The sequence below is a fragment of the Diceros bicornis genome, chromosome 18 (genome assembly GCF_020826845.1).
Source record: "Diceros bicornis minor isolate mBicDic1 chromosome 18, mDicBic1.mat.cur, whole genome shotgun sequence".
Lineage (NCBI taxonomy): Eukaryota > Metazoa > Chordata > Mammalia > Perissodactyla > Rhinocerotidae > Diceros > Diceros bicornis.
This window is the reverse complement of record NC_080757.1, coordinates 31,488,281-31,504,528: the sequence shown is the minus strand read 5'-3', so window position 1 is coordinate 31,504,528 and position 16,248 is coordinate 31,488,281. Positions and strand designations below refer to the sequence as shown.

At 44.8% G+C, this 16,248-nt stretch overlaps 1 protein-coding gene across 1 annotated transcript in view; it reads left to right on the top strand.

Moving 5' to 3' along the window:
* LOC131417327 (phosphatidylcholine transfer protein-like) overlaps positions 1–12,414 on the top strand; it is a 28,160-nt gene extending 15,746 nt beyond the window's left edge. The window contains exons 3-6 of the mRNA XM_058560615.1: positions 5,254–5,333; positions 8,837–9,008; positions 9,936–10,003; positions 11,136–12,414. Coding sequence (XP_058416598.1) covers positions 5,254–5,333; positions 8,837–9,008; positions 9,936–10,003; positions 11,136–11,201 — 386 coding nt within the window. The 3' untranslated portion in view covers positions 11,202–12,414. The remainder of the gene's footprint in view (positions 1–5,253; positions 5,334–8,836; positions 9,009–9,935; positions 10,004–11,135) is intronic.
* The last annotated feature ends 3,834 nt before the right edge of the window (positions 12,415–16,248 follow it).

Here is a 16,248-nt window from a genome sequence, read left to right as displayed (position 1 = left end):
TCCTTTTAATGTATTGTTGTATTCGATTTGCTAATATTTTTGCATGTGGGTTCATCAGTAATATTGGCCTGTAATTTTCCTTTTTTGTGTTATCCTTGTCAGGTTCAGGCATCAGGGTAATGTTGGCCTCATAGAATGAGTTCGGAAGTGTCCCGTCTTCTTCAATGTTTCAGAATAGTTTGAGAAGGACTGCTATTAAATCTTCTTTGAATGTTTGGTAAAATTCTCCAGAGAAGACATCTGGTCCTGGACTTTTGTTTTTTGAGAGGTTTTTGATTAGTGTTTCAACCTCTTTACCCGTGATTGGTCTATTCAGATTCTCTATTTCTTCTTGGTTCAGTTTTGGGAGGTTGTGTGAGTCTAAGAATTTATCCATTTCTTCTAGATTGTCTGGTTTGTTGGCATATAGTTTTTCATAATATTCTCTTATAGTCATTTGTATAGTTTCTCTTCTTTCATTTCTAATTTTATTTATTTGAGTGTTCTCTCTTTTTTTCATAGTGAGTCTGGCTAAGGGTTTGTCAATTTTGTTTATCTTTTCGAAGAACCAGCTCTTATTTTCATCAATCCTTGCTATTGTTCTTTCAGTCCCTATTTCATTTATTTCTGCTCTAATTTTTATTATTTCCCTCCTTCTGCTGACTTTGGGCTTTGTTTGTTCTTTTTTTTCTAATTCTTTTAAGTATAGTTTAAGATTACTTATTTGAGATTTTCTTGTTTGTTGAGGTAGGACTGTATTGCTATAAATTTACCTCTTAATACTGCTTTTACCACCTCCCAGAAGAGTTGGTATGTTGTGTTTTCATTTTCATCTGTCTCTGGGTATTGTTGATTTCTCCTTTGATGTCATCATTGATCCAGTGGTTGTTCAGTAGCATGTTGTTTAGTCTCCATATATTTGTGACTTTCCCAGCCTTTTTCTTGTAATTGATTTCTAGTTTCGTAGCATTGCATTCAGAAAAGAACCTTGATATGATTCCAATATTCTTAAATTTATTGAAGCTTGCCTTGTTTCCCAACATATGGTCTGTCTTTGAGAATGATGTGCTCTTGAGAAGAATGTGTAATCTGCTGGTTTTGGATGGAGTGTTCTGTATATATCTATATAAAGTCCATCTGGTCTAGTATTTCATTTAAGGCCACTCTTTCTTTGTTGACTTTCTGTCTGGGTGAGCTATCCATTGATGTAAGTGGGGTGTTGAGGTCTGCTACTATTATTGTGTTGCTATCAATTTCTCCCTTTAGGTCTGTTACTAGTTGTTTTATATACTTTGGTGCTCCTGTGTTAGGTGCATATATATTCATAAGTGTTATGTCCTCTTGGTGGAATGTCCCTTTTATCATTATATACTGCCCCTCTTTGTCTCTCATTATCTTTTTTATCTTGAAGTCTGCTCTGTCTGATATAAGTATGGCAACACCTGCTTTCTTTTGCTTGCCATTTGCTTGGAGTATCGTCTTCCATTCCTTCACTCTGAGCCTATGTTTGTCTTTAGAGCTGACATGAGTTTCCTGGAGGCAGCCTATTGTTGGGTCTTGTTTTTTAATCCATCCAGCCACTCTGTGTCCTTTGATTGGAGAATTCAATCTATTTACATTTAGAGTGATTATTGATATATGAGGGCCTAATACTGCCATTGTATCTCTTCTTTTCCATTTGTTCTGTGTATCCACTGTTTCTTTTCCCTTGTATTTCTGACTGCCATTTCAGTTTGGTCTTTTTCTGTGATGATTTTCTTGGTTTTCTCTTTATTTATGAATTGTGGCTCTGCTCTGATTTTTTGTTTAGTGGTTACCATGAGGTTTGTATAAAAGATCTCATAGGCAAGATAGCCCATTTTCTGATTCTCTTATCTCCATTAGCTTAAGCATGTTCCATCCCTTTCATCTTCCCCTTCCGGGTTATTGTTGTCACAATTTGTTTTTTTCTGTGTTGTGGGTTTGTGACTAAATTGAAGTGTTTACGGCTATTTTTGATGCTTTCCTTCCCTTTGTCTTTTATGTTATAAATGTTTCCTAACCTATTTTGATATAGAGCTGCAATTTTCTGATTCTATCTGTCTACTCATCTCCTTGCTCAAGGTTTTGTAAACTTTTGCTTTTTAGTTTCAGATGGGACAGCTATTTTCAACATTTCTTGTAAGCTAGGCCTAGTGGTGATGAACTCTCTCAGCTTTTGTTAATCTGGGAAAGCTTTTATTTCTGTCTTATATCTGAAGGATTGTTTTGCTGGATAGAGTATCTTTGGCTGAAAGTTTTTGTCTTTAGTATTTTGAATATATCATTCCATTCTCTCCTAGCTGATAAAGTTTCTGAATGCCTGATGGGAGTTCCTTTGTAAGTTATTTTCTTCTGCCTTGCTGCCCTTAATATTTTTTTCTTTGTCATTGACTTTGGCCAGTTTTAGTAGTTTATGCCTTGAAGAAGGCCTTTTTGCATTTATATAATTAGGAGTTCTGTTGACTTCCTGTACTTGTAAGCCCAGTTTTTTCCGCAGGTTTGGGATTTTCTCAACTATCATGTCTATGAACAAGCTCTCTGCTCCTTTCTCCCTCTGAATTACCTATAATCCTTATGTTGCTTTTCCTAATTGAGTTGGATATTTCTCAAAGAATTTCTTCATTTTTTTAAAGTCTTAGTTCTTTCTCCTCCTCTACCTGAAGCATTTTTATATTTCTATCCTCTATTTATTTTATTCTGTTTTTTATTTTATTTATTTATTTATTTATTTATTTATTTATTTATTTATTTATTTATTTATTTATTTTTGTGAGAAAGATCAGCCCTGAACTAACATCCATGCTAATCCTCCTCTTTTTGCTGAAGAAGACCGGCTCTGAGCTATGATCTATTGCCAATCCTCCTCCTTTCCCCCCCCCGCCCCAAAGCTCTAGTAGATAGTTGTATGCCCTAGTTGCACATCCTTCTAGTTGCTGTATGTGGGACACCACCTCAGCATGGCCGGGGAAGCAGCAGGTCGGTGCACGCCCGAGATCCGAACCTGGGCCACCAGTAGTGGAGCACGTGCACTTAACCACTAAGCCACGGAGCTGGCCCCGATATTTCTATCCTCTAAATCACTAATTCTGTCCTCCATAATGTCAGCTCTATTTTTTCAGGATTCCAGATTATTTTTTATCTCATTAATTATGTTCTTCATATCCAGAATTTCTGTTTGGCTTTCTTTTAGAATTTCAACCTCTTTGGTGAAGTATTCCTTCTGTTCATTAATTTTATTCCTGAGGTCATTGAACTATCTTTCTGAGTTTTCTTGTAATTCATTGAATTTTTTATGACAACTATTTTGAATTCTCCGTCATTTAGATTGTAAGTTTCTGTGACTTCAGGATTGCTTTCTGGAGCCTTGTCATTTTCCTTCTGCTCTGAAGTGTTACTGTAGTTTCTTATGGTGTTTGATGAACTAATCCTTTGCTAAGGCATTTGTAGTAGTATCAGGTCACAGATTCCACCTGCCACTGAAGGAGTGGGCAGGAGCTGTGTTTTCTGATCCTGCCACATCTTCTGGAAGTTGTGCTGGTAGGGCTGATCTGCCTTTGCCTGCTGGCTGCAGCTGCTTGGCGGGTCACACACGCATGTGCAGCTGCTCTGAAGCAGGATCACTGCCTCAGCTGGGGACTGGCCAAACAGGTGCACTATCAGGGAGGGGAGGGGTGCTTTCTTTTGCATGTGCAGCACAGGTCAGTACTCATGGGTGGTTCAGCTGAGCTGCTGTGGTTGGTGGGGGCTCCTTTGCAGGGGCAAGCTGTGCCACACGGTGGGGAGCATTTCCATGGGTGGAGCCCCCGCGGCATGGTGGGTGCTCCCACGGGCCGGGCTGCAACTCCGGCAGTGTTCATGTGCAGGCTTGTCTGCCCCTGCCTCCTCTTACAGTTGCATGCCCTGGCTGTGTGAGAACCTGCAAGCTAGATCACTGCCACCATGGAAGGGGAGGGATCCACTCAGCTAGTTCAACTGCTTCCCAGGGATCCAGTTCACTCACCTTCAGATGTATGGCTGCATGGATCTCTCAGACGTCCTATTGTGCTGTGTAGGGAATCCTCTGTTGGTTAATGAATGTCTGTTTAGTTGTAACTTAGCGGGGAGAGAGAAAGGGAACAACTCACTCTGCTATGATGCTGATGTCACTCTGGCCTAAACTTTGTAGGGTGGCAAGCTAAGACCCTGACACCATCCCTGAACTAATCACCGTTCCCAGCCCTGAAACAAAGGTCAGTCAGTCCTGCTTAAACCACATAGTTGAGAAGCAGAGGAAGGGTGATGCACTGAAAGAGAATTAAGATGCTGGCCCAAGAAGGGGAGAGTCAATACTGAGCATGCAAAAGCAACAGATGTCCACTCCTTTCCTTCCTTTCAAGGGCTGTCTCCAGCCTCTTGTGGCACCAATGGGCTGGCAAGCTCTTTCATCCATGGTCTGCTTCTAATGGATTTTCTTTCAAAAGCTGAATTAAGTAATACGTTTTCCCAGTCAGCATCTCAGGGGACTCTCTTGGTTATTTTGGCAGCCTTGGCTTGGCTCCTTCTCTAAGTGCTTAGTTAGAAACTTACTGCACAGCTTAGGGTCAGAGGGTGTGCATGACATTGAATTCCTTTGCTGTCTCCCTCCAAGAGTTGGCTGCTATTTGCACACAATAGCATGATGGAATATTAAGGAAATTTGGTCATGGTAGCTGTGGTAGAGTGTCAAGAAACATGGGAGGTAAGCAAGAAACTTAAAGTGAGCTACAGTTATGCCACTTTCCAGCTGACTTGGAAGGATACTGCCCTCTCTTAGACCTTGATCTCCCAGCTGAACATACTAGAGTGGGTGACTCAGTCCGTGGTAATATAAGTCAGGTAATATGTTGGGAAGGCTAAAGAAGGAAGAAAGGTCTCAAAAGCAAAAATATTGGTAGTCTAGTGACATCTGGTGGCTACTCTGATGTAAATCCTGAAAATTTATTTTTGGGTGCCCGATTTTGTTTCATTGCATGCTGTCTGAAAATCTTGTTTGTGATATATGATGGACAAGTTTTATTGAGTTTTTTTATTTTTACTGTATTTTTATATCTACTAGACTCTGCCTCTGGGCAAGAAGCTTTCAGTGGTAATGAATTTGTCTGACTTTTTCTAGAATTTTGTGCCTCGTGAGTTAGTGGTTTATCCTACTTGATGAGGTGAGGTCATCACCTGGGCTTCGGGTTAATTGAAGCCTAAGAGGCTTCCAAGTGCATTAACTTCTTTTATTCTCCTTAGAATTCTATGAAGAAGAATACAACGGACAGACTGTGGTCTACCAGCAAGTGAAGAACCCTTTTCTCATGCCCAACAGAGATGTATCCTTTCCCAAGTTCATCATTGCTCGGCATTCTAAGTGTTTCTGTGCCCTTGGCCCATCGCCCAATGGCGGCATGTTCAGCAGGTGTGGACATTGTCTCTGATTCTTGCAGAAGCATATTTTGGAGCTGCTGCTTCTTCTGTGGCTCTCAGAGACCTCAGAGTGTGATTTCTGGGGCTGACAATGTGGAGCGTCCTGTAACTGTGGTCACTGGAGGGCAGCTCATACTTTCCTGAGGAGTTTCCTAGGGCTTGAAATTGTTGGGCCACAGACTTGGGGACCTGGAAAGAATTCTTTATAAGGAATGTTTAATACACTCCCTCAATCTACAGAGGAGGAGCTGGGGACCTGGAGAGGTGAAGTGACAGAGGCATACATATGGGTGGTTAGTGACCGAGTGGGGAACTCAGGCCCCCACATTCCCAGCTCTCCCATCTCCCCTCCTATTTCACTGACCCCACAGCGATCCCTCCTTGACTTTTGGCTCTGGACACTGGGTGTGTTTCTTCCCCTCAGTTTCCTCATTTATGAGATGAAGCAGTTGAATAGGATGTGGGGAGTTTTCGCTGGCACTCCAGCATTCTAGGAAACCTGCTCAGGAGTAGCCTGGGAAGGCAGGGTGGAAATTTGCTGGGTGGGCAGGGTGGGGGAGGATGAGTGACAGGCAAGTTTTCCACTCCTCACTGTCCTCTTCCATCACAGCAGCTGAATGTTTTACACCCTGAATTTCCATGTAAGATCCTTTTAATGAAGGATCTTTGGATTTAAAAAAAGTTTGGAAACCACTGAATTAGATGATTGCGGGGATCTTTTCTAGCTCTAACATTCTATAAGTCTGTATGTTTCTAAGTAATTCTTCTCTAGAAAGAGAGGGAGCAGGTGAGTGTGTTTTGTGCGTATGGTTATTGTGTGTTTTTCTGTCTAAATATGTGTGTCAACCCTGGCCCCAACTAGATTATAAACTCCATAAGAGTTTATTTCTTGGCACAATTCCCACATACTACTAGATAGTTTGTATACACATAGTATATATTTCAACAAATTCTGGATTACTTAATCCCTTGGATTTTATGTGGTTTTCTCTAATCCTGCCAAGAACTGTGCAAGGTAGGCATCATCATCCCCATTTCACAGTTAAGGAAACTGTGGCAAGGAGACATTCAGAACTTTGCTCAGGGTCACACAGCTAGTGGTTGGCAGAGGCAGGTTTGGGACCAGGTCTGGTTGTCTCCAAGGATGGTGATCTTGACCAAGGCATGCTCCCACCACTCTGACCTCACAGTGACACTGCTGGGTAGGTATTCTCAGGAGTGGACACTTGGGGCTCCTTGAAATTCTGTGTCATTTGTTTCCCAATGCCACACAATTCCGTAATGAGTTTCTTAGTCTTTGTATATGCACATATGTCTCTCCAAGGAAGCTCATTAAATTTTTGAGAACAGAGAATAGCACAGTGGAAATAAACAATAGTTTTGGAGCAAAAGATCGCAGGTTGAGGGTGAGCTCTGTCCCTGGTTTGCTGTGTGACCTTGGAAAAGACCTTACACTTCTCTGGTCCTCAGTGATCTGGTGGTTCTCCTGTTATAGGCTTTATGGTACGCTAGACCTTCCAGCCCTTCAAAGACCTCTGCCAAATTTTAATCAGTATATCAAGTTAAGGGGCTGGCCCGGTAGTGTAGTGGTTTAGTTCGCACACTCTGCTTCGGCGGCCTGGGGTTTACGTGTTTGAATCCCAGGCGTGGACCTACACATTGCTCCTTATGCCATGCTGTGGAGGCATCCCACATACAAAATAGAGGAAGATGGGCACAGATGTTAGCTTGGGGACAATCTTCTTCACCAGTGTGTGTGTGTGTGTATATATATGTATGTGTGTGTGTGTGTGTGTGTGTGTGTGTGTATATATAAAGTTAATTTTACCTCAATGGAGTGTCAGGTGGTGTTTATCACATGAGCTGAGCAATGAGTTGTGGGAGAGAGTGGGACAATATTTGCTGTGGGGAAAAAGTCAGAGGCTTAGGAGAGAGGAAAGCCAGGGCCAAAGCAACATCATTTCTTCCCTAAAACATTTAAGAACATCACTCATCAGTATGTAGAGAATGCAGCCATTAGCCTGTCCTGAGGCAGCCTGAGTGAGGGGTGGGACAACCGTGGGGGCTGTAGAAATGCTGAGGTGTCATGGGGTTGTGGTTCTTGCTGTTATGGTAAGCGTAATTGTGTTATACTTAGAGTGACTTTTTTTTTTTTTTTTGCTGAGGAAGATTCAACCTGAGCTAACATCTGTTGCCAGTCTTCCTCTTTTTGTATGTGAGCCACTGCCACAGCATGGCCACTGACCAATGAGTGGTGTAGGTCCACGCCTAGAAACCAAACTCAGCCCACCAAAGCGGAGTGTGCCAAACTTAACCACTAGGCCACCAGGGCTGGCCCTAGAGTGATTTTTTGATTGATTTAGGCTTTTAATTCCTCCTAATGTGAAACCTAAAATTCTATCACTCGAAAGTATGATGAACACATTAAAGAGTTGAGCCCTGTCCAGCTATGAAAGTCTAGCTAGGTTTTGGAGCCAGATCTGGGTTCAGATTCAGGTTCCATCCCTTCAGCTGGGCTGTGGGATCTTTGACAAGTTTCTTAACCTCTCTGAGCCTCAATTTTGTCATCTGGAAGATGGAGATACTTATACCAAACTCACAGGGACTTTCTCAGGATCAAAATTGATGCTCTGTGTAAAGCACATGATGTTTATTACATGGTAAGGGCTCAGTAAGTGGCAACTCTTATTGTTTCTTAGGATTTAATTGTCTCCCCTAGAATAGTGCCATAGGTACCGTGGTTGTTCTGAGTGTTTATTGAGATAAAATGACTTTGTTATTCTTGGTGAACCAATGTTGACCCAGAGAGGACTTCTGCCTCTACGTATTCGGGTACTTGGGTGTCTTCCTATGATCACCAGGTGTGGGTAACATCTCTGACCATGCTTTGTGCATAGAGGGCAGTAGTTAGAGTTTTGGGGGAGGGCAGGACAAGGAGACCACCCCATTGTTTATCGACTGTTTATTCTGCTCCAGCATTTCCCTAGTGCCCTCACCAAGCCTGCCTGCTGGGCCGTGTTGCTCCGTTTTCCTACTTAGGGAAACTGAGCCTCAGAAAGGTTGAGTAACTAACCCAGGATCTCACAGCAGATAAGTGACCATCCTCTGATATCTCATATTGCCTTCTTGGAGACAGAAGGAGTGGTTTCCCTGCCTAAGTGAAAGCTCCACAGCATCAAGGAATCATTGTCAGAGGTGACGCATGCTCTCAGATGAGAATGCCAGGTGGGAGGAGGCACAGTCTTACAGGGCAGGTAGGGAGAGGGGCAGGTAAGTGAAGCAACCTCACAAGAGAGCAAGAGCCACGTGGGAGGAACAGAACCACCTCCCTTGTCTTCCGGCTTGTGGGGCTTTCCTTCTGCCCGTCTGAAATGCTGGCATTGGTGTCATGCCTTGACTGGCAGTGCAGTACGTCTACATTCGGGAGAGGCGAGAGCTGGACGTGGAAGGGCGGAAGATCTATGTGGTCCTGGCCCAGAGCACCTCCCATCCAGAGTTTCCCGAGAGGTCCGGTGTGATCCGGGTGAAGCAGTACAAGGAGAGTCTGGCGCTCACGAGCGATGGCGGGAATGGGAGCAAAGGTAAAGACAGCGCCAGGGGGGTGCACGGTCAGGGTCACGTGGGTGAGGGCCGTGCTGATTGCGAGGCAAAGTGCGCAAAGCTTGCTCCCTGAGGTCAGAGAATGGCATGGGTGCAAAATAGACAAGGGATCCACATCCACAGCTGGGGAGAGACTCAGGTCACCCCAGAGAGTGGGTGCAGTGGAAGGTGGGTGTCTAACTCTGACTCGGTGCATTCTTGACTGACTCTTGCATTGTCCAGGTGAAATCAGAGCATCCAAGTGAACCAGCAGGTTTAGGAATTCACAGCAGGCTGTCCTGTGGACACATCCGCCAGTCCTGGGGGTGGGCAAGACGGCTGGCGGGACTGTCTCTGAGGACACAGCTCCCACTCAGCAGAAACCCAGACACTCAGGACCTGGCTGCCCTGAGCTCCAGCCGCGGGGAGGAAAGCTGTGGGTGGAGAGTGCAGCCTGCAGCCACCTCCTCTGCTGGAACGAGTGTGGCCTTGCGTCTGAGGCAAAATCTGAACCGGAGTTCTGAGGCTTGTTAGATCTGTCACCTGGGACATGTCACCTAACTTTCCTGAGCCTCCATTTTATCATTAATATACTGGAATTATAATTGCAATTTTACCAATTCCTTAGGATTGTTAGGATAGGTAATGAGAGAAATAATTAAATGAGAGACTGTCTCCACGTGTCTAGCACTTGCCAGGTGTTTAATAAATAGCAGGAAGATGTGCCTGTGGGTGTGTTTTCAAAATGTTTACAGATAAATATCCCCTAAGACAAGGAAGAGGAGAGAACACACCTGAATCACGTGTTACCTCCCTCCTTACTTTCTGGGCATGTATTGAGAAAATAGGATGGTGGAAGGTTTGCGGCGTTTGTTGCTGTATCTTTCTCATGTTTTTCCTCCTGAATTGTCCTTTCTTCTCCTCTCTAGTTTTCATGTACTACTTCAATAATCTGGGTCCCCGAATTCCGACCTGGCTCATTAACAAGGCTTTCAAGGTGAGATCCCAGGAGGTGGGAGGGGGAAGCGTGTTTGACAAATGTTGACTCAGCCCGTGGGGCTGTCTCAGGACTAATGAGGCTCCTTTATGAAGCAGCTTGGTTGAATAACTATGGGTAGGATGGGGGTTGCCAACTCCCAGGCCTGAGGCTGGGACAAAAGACAAAGAGTCCTTAGCTGGAATGCCAGCCCCTCCCTGCTGGTGCCCAGAGACCCAGCCAGGATTGCTCTCTGGAACCTCCGAACAACAGCCTGCTCCTTGTAGGAACAGTTGTACCATTGGATCCTGCATGGGCTTATGGAGGAGTAAGACAGGTGACCTGGCTTGGGACACAACCAGATGTGGCTAAGCCTGGGGGCAGCCTCCAGTTTTGTTATTGTTGTTTTGTTTTTCTGGAAGGAGAGGGAACTGTAGATAGGTCAGATCACTAGAGACCGCCTGGAGCCTGGCTTCATGGGGCCCATTCAGCCTGCTTTGTGCGCGTCCTACTTACTGGCTGGAGGCCTCACCAGCTTCCTTGGGAGAGAAAAAGCACATAAGCTTTGAGTCAGACATATGACATTTTGAATCCTGGACCTGCCACTGCCTGTCTCTGTAACCTAGGGACGCCATCCATCTTCTCCTTTTTAAAAAAGGAGCTGGATGTTACCTATCCCTTGGAGTAGGAGTAATGAAGGTGGTGTTTGGGGGCAGTCTTGCACAGTGCTCAAAACTAACTAAATCATTACATATCCTCTATCGTCCCCAAATCTTTCCCATTTCCTAATTCTGTAAAGCAAGTACTTTCTCTCATTTCTTTGGAAGAATCAAAGAACCCAGCCCAACTCCATCTCCTGTGTTTTCTTTTTCTTTTCAAGAAACAGTGTCTCAGAAATGTCTCAGCTTTTCTCTAGCAAAAGGCAAAATGTAAGGCAGTGTCTTGTAACCGTGGCCCCTGTCGTGCAGTCTCCCCCACGCCCTGGCTCTTACCTTTTGTCCGGATCTGTGGCAACGTTCTGTTGGAATCTGGTCAGAGGCCCTGTTGTCTTTCTTATTCCCAAAGCCATCTCTATTTACCTTTTGTCACATCCCCAAGAACCAGGAGTGATTGCCGTGAGGACAGAGAAGTGACGGTCTCTTTTGCTTTGCAGAAAGGAATTCCTACCTTCGTGAAAGAGCTGGCAAAAGCCTGTCGGAACTACCCCGGGAGAACCTAAGCAAGAGGATTGGGCACCTCGTGTCCAGGGAATGGTGTCTCCGGAAGCGCCACAGCCCGTGGATGCTCAGCCTTCTCTGCCCTTCCGCCTGCCCCTCCCCAGCACGGCGTCCCTGCGCGTGTCTGCCTGACGCCCGGCTCGCCCGCCTGCTTCCTATCCCCTCTCCCCACGCGGACCGCGGCCTTCTTCCACTGTGAATGTGGGTCAGATCAGGGAAGCCTCTGCTTGTTATGTTTGCAAAGGGAAGTCCTCAACAGGGAACAGTTGTTCCATTGTGCCATGTTGGGGGGATAGGGGGGAGGAGGAACGACAACAGAAGGTAAGAATGACCCAGCCCCGCAAGCTGGCTCCTCCCAGGCTGTGATTTCCTGCCCCCAGGAGGGGCTGCTGGACGCTGCCTTCCCCTCAGGGTTGCCTCTCAGTGCACTGGCTGGAGGACACGCGCTGATGTCCCTTTGCCTTGGGCGTTGGGGACTTGATGTGCCTGGGATTCTAGGTGATAATGCAGTTAGTCTCTCCCCATTCCTCCTCCTGGAGGCTCACTAGCTGTTTTGATATCAAGCCATTTTGAAAAACATTGGGGGCCTGACAGAGCTCATAATGTGATCACCATTTTTCCTCATCATCCATTTCTGGGTTTTTCTTTTTCCCATATGACACTGGGGAAAGGCTGTCCATACCCCACTAGCTCTGCATTTTCCTGGAAACTGAGGCATCCAGATGGTTCTGGCAGTTATCCAAAGCCAAGATGCTTTGAGCACAGCATTGTGATAAAGTGTCTTTATATGCAATAAGATGAATTTGCCTTCTAGAATGTGTGCAGATGTTGGAGGGACAATAGTTCCCAGCCAGGGAAATATTAATTAGTGGCCTGGTTGACTCTGCACCTTTTTCTCAGGAATTCTACTTAAGTCGTCTACCTCTTCCACCACCAAAAGACTTCTAGTTTCCTATGTTTTCTCCTGAATTTTGGCCGGTCAAGATATTCTGTAGCCAAAGCGATAGCCTCGATGATCTCAGGGAAAAATTTTAATCACTGTGTGTGAAGGTATTGAACGTTGATTAATGGGCATAGAAATTCAGGATGTAAAGCTGGAAGCAGGGGATTCATGACAATGGGATTCCTCAGACCGTGTGTTTTCTCTCTGCGAGGCAAAGTGTGTTGAATGCCGAATAAATATAGAGTGACTTGTCTTGTGTGCAGCTTCCTTCTTGCCTTGCTCCTTTTGTGAGAATGAATAGTTAGGTCTCTGGTTTACAGGTCACAGCCAACCTAACTTACAGCTTGAACATAAAAAAGAATTTGGGGCTCATTTCCATGCAAGGCCAGGTGTAGAGTGGCCTCAGGTAGGGGTTGATACCGGTGCTCAAACTGACGTTAGAATTCAGCTCTCTTCTTCTTCAAGTTGTCTTTGATGTCAGGCTGTGTTTGGTGGCAAGATTGCTGCTAACAGCAAAAGGTAGGCCTGCATCTTCGTAGGCTCACACTGAGCACAAAAAGGCATTTCTTTCCAGTGGATGCCGCACGATCCCATGATTCCCTCTAAACCATGTGCCTATCCCTGCCCCAGTCATTGTGTCATATGGATGGAATTATGCAAATAAGCAACTGCCTCATTAATTTATCATTAAAAGATCATTATGGAGCTGGAATTTATTTTAGATAAACTTAATGCAAATGCCTCAGGTTATAGAGATCAAGTTGAAATTTTACATATGGAGTCTTTGAACACAAGCACAAAGATTATAGTCTTTGAGCAGAGAATCAACATGAAATGGTGTCATGCCAACCATATCTTTAAACAGTGTTTGATAATTTGCTAAGAACTCAGAATGCTAAGAATACTGAGTTTGTAGGTAAGGAAGTTAGAAAAAAAGTCACATTGTTTGCTGTAATTAGTAGAGTTGTGACACTTTGACATCTATGCTTGCTCATTTGGAGAAGAAAACACTCCTACACAGCATGGAAATAGGAGGCTGTGTGGGAAACCGAGAACCCCTGAGCCCATAGATGCCAGGGGTGCAAAAAATGTAGAACTGGTGCTTTCTAGGCTGCCCTGATTCTTTAGCGTGGGCCTGTCTGCTGGGGCCAGATGTATCATTTGTAATTTGAGTCATAGATATCTTGTCATTCCTCTAGAACTTTGCTTCACTTGTTTTTCCCATGTTTGTCTCTTCCAATAGACGATAAGATCTTTGTGGATAGAAACAGTAATTTCACTTTGATTCTTGGCCACTAGGGTGGTGTGTAGTAGGCACTCTAATGATAACTCAACGAGTGGCTAAACGATTTACAGAAGATTGACCAAATGAAACACCCAAAGGCTAAACCCATCCAGATATAGAAGGTTAATTTGATTACATTAAATAATATTGTACTATTATTTAGTAATTTAATTCAAGCCAAATTATTTCCCAGGTTGTCATTTTTGGGGTTCTGGATTCCTCAGGTTCCCATGGGTCCTTCCTTGACAGTATTAAGGTCCCTTCTTTGTTAAGGGGTGGCTCTGCTGGTGTGGCTGCGGGTTATATTTAATCTTAGGGAAATGGCACGGTCTGGACTGAGTCTAGCTGAGATTTGTCAGGATTTTAGGTTTTTAATGACAAAAGGAGTGCTACTGTCAGTGCTAAATTTTTCCACAGGCGAATTCTTCACCCTGCATAACAATTCAAAGTTAATGACCACCTTGGAGCTGAGGAGTTTCAGCAGAGGGTCACTTCCCTTGAAAATGTTCCTATTTCACAGTGAGAGTCCTGGCAGGGCTCCCTGGCTGAGATTCCTCACCCAGAATCCCCATCTCCAATGCTCGCCCTTCACTCCTCCTGCTTCCCGGCTGGATTTGGGAGAGACAGCAGGAAAAGCCTATTCCGGGCTCATGTTTCTGGTAGCACCACCCAGTTGGCTCAGAGAATTATCTTTGAAAGCTTTGAGACGAGTATTCACTAAACAGATATTTCTCAAGAGTCTGGTGTCCATCCAGCAAGGGGATAGGCATGGTGGTTCCTGGGACGAATGAGAAGGCTTGGTGCCTGCCCTCAAGAAGCTTATGGTCTGGTGAAGAAGACACAGTGGACAGGCTGTTGAAAAGGTGATGGGTTTCGAGAAAGGGCAAGTAAAGGGTGCTAGAAGCTGTAAAACTAGGGTACTAACCAAGTCTGAGAGGTCAAGGAAGAACATGCTGGAGTTGGCTGGGTGAAGTTTGGGGAAGAAAACTGTTCCACATGGAAGGAACCATTTGCACAAAACCCCTCAGGCAGGCGTGCCAGTCACGTCTGAGGAAACTGTAAAACTGAGAAACTAGCAAAAGCCAGTATGACTGGAGCAATGAAAGAGAAGGAGAGGCGCCTCAGACATGGCTGAAGAAGTAGCCAGTCAGGCCATGGGAGGTCCTGAGGGCCGTGGCAAGCATTTTGGACTTTATACCTAGAACACAAATGAGCTTTGAAGGATTTCAGGCTGATGTGTGACCTGATGAGATTTATTCATTCTTAATATTTAATTTGTTCATTTCTGCCAGTGGTTCTCTACCATCTCTAACAGCCCCTCCAACCTTGGCCTGGGGGCAGTAGCCCAGGCGCTTTAAGTCTTGTCCCTTTGAATCCTCTCTGCATCAGGCAGCCTGCAGAGCAGCCCACATGCAAATCCAGTTTCGAAAGTGGAGTGTCAGCCTCTGAGGTTTCACCAGAAAAAAAGAGGGGCAGGGAGCATCCACACACGTCTCTCGGTCTCTCCTGGCCTGTGCAGTGTACCACATACCTCCAGGGTGACTGCATCATGCAGCCATCAGATCACAGCCATTTCAGGAGCCAGAGGTGGGAGAGAAAAGGGAAAGGCATAAAACATGTAAGCAGGTTGGTTTCCCCAAAGTTTCTTTTCCTAGACTTCTCCTCAACCACAAGGAAGAATATTTTTCTGCTTGAGAAGGCACAAACGCTTCATTTTGTTTAGGTTCTCAGAGTTTAGAATCAACAAAATGGGAGGGCTTCAGAAAAATTGATTATATTGCTAATCCATTTATATGTATTTTTGTGTATGTCTGCCTGGATACACAGTATGTGCTCCATTTCATAAGCTATAACAGAACAACCACTAAGCAGCGTGTCATGTGAGTGACGGTTCAAGTTCTCTACGTGACATGCCAGGTTCAGTGCTAGGCAGCGGAGTTCATAAAGGTGCAATGGATTCTTCTGTTAGGGGATTACCAGTCTACAGAGGACATGGATTGTGTCCACAGTTTATGATAATGAGAGAATGTGATCCCCACCACATGGAAGGAAAACATGTCATATTTTAGAAGTTTGTGGCTAACTGCTATTTAAAACAAGACTACAGACCCCAAATGGAGTCACTTATGCTAAGCCCCATGTCCCTACACCAAGACTTAATTACAGCTTCAGCTCTCCGCAAAATGGAATCTTAAACCAGTCAATCAGGAATTGCCTGATCATGAGGCCAGCTCGGTGGCGTAGTGCTTAAGTTCCCCCATTCTTCTTTGGTGACCCGGGGTTGGCAGGTTCAAATCTTGGGCAAGGACTTTCCCACCGCTTATCAAGGCATACTGTGGCAGGCGTCCCACATAACCTTGAGGAAGATGGGCACAGATGTTAGCTCAGGGCCAATCTTCCTCAGCAAAAAAAAAAAAGGGGGGGAGAGTTGCCTGATCAGCATTACTAGTTAGGTGATCTGCCTGACAGATCCCTGGCATCCCGTAAAGGAAAGTAACCTTGCAATAACCAACTCTCTTTTTTGTCTAGTATAATTTCCTTGTTCCTGCTCCCTTCTACCTATAAAAGTCTTTCATTTCGCACAGCTGCTCAGAGCTCCTTTCTATCTGCTAGATTGGATGCTGCCCAATTTGAATTGATTTTTGCTCAAATAAACTTAAAAAATTTTTAATATGTCTCAGTTTACATTTTAACACTTCTGGTGTCAGAAGAGGGAACCAAAGGAGACCCCCGAAGACCCCCAGGAGCGATGAGCAACGAGGCTAGGTACCTGTTGAGCCCCTTAGGCTCTCTGCTTTCTCGCTGTCTCTGGAGGTGGTAA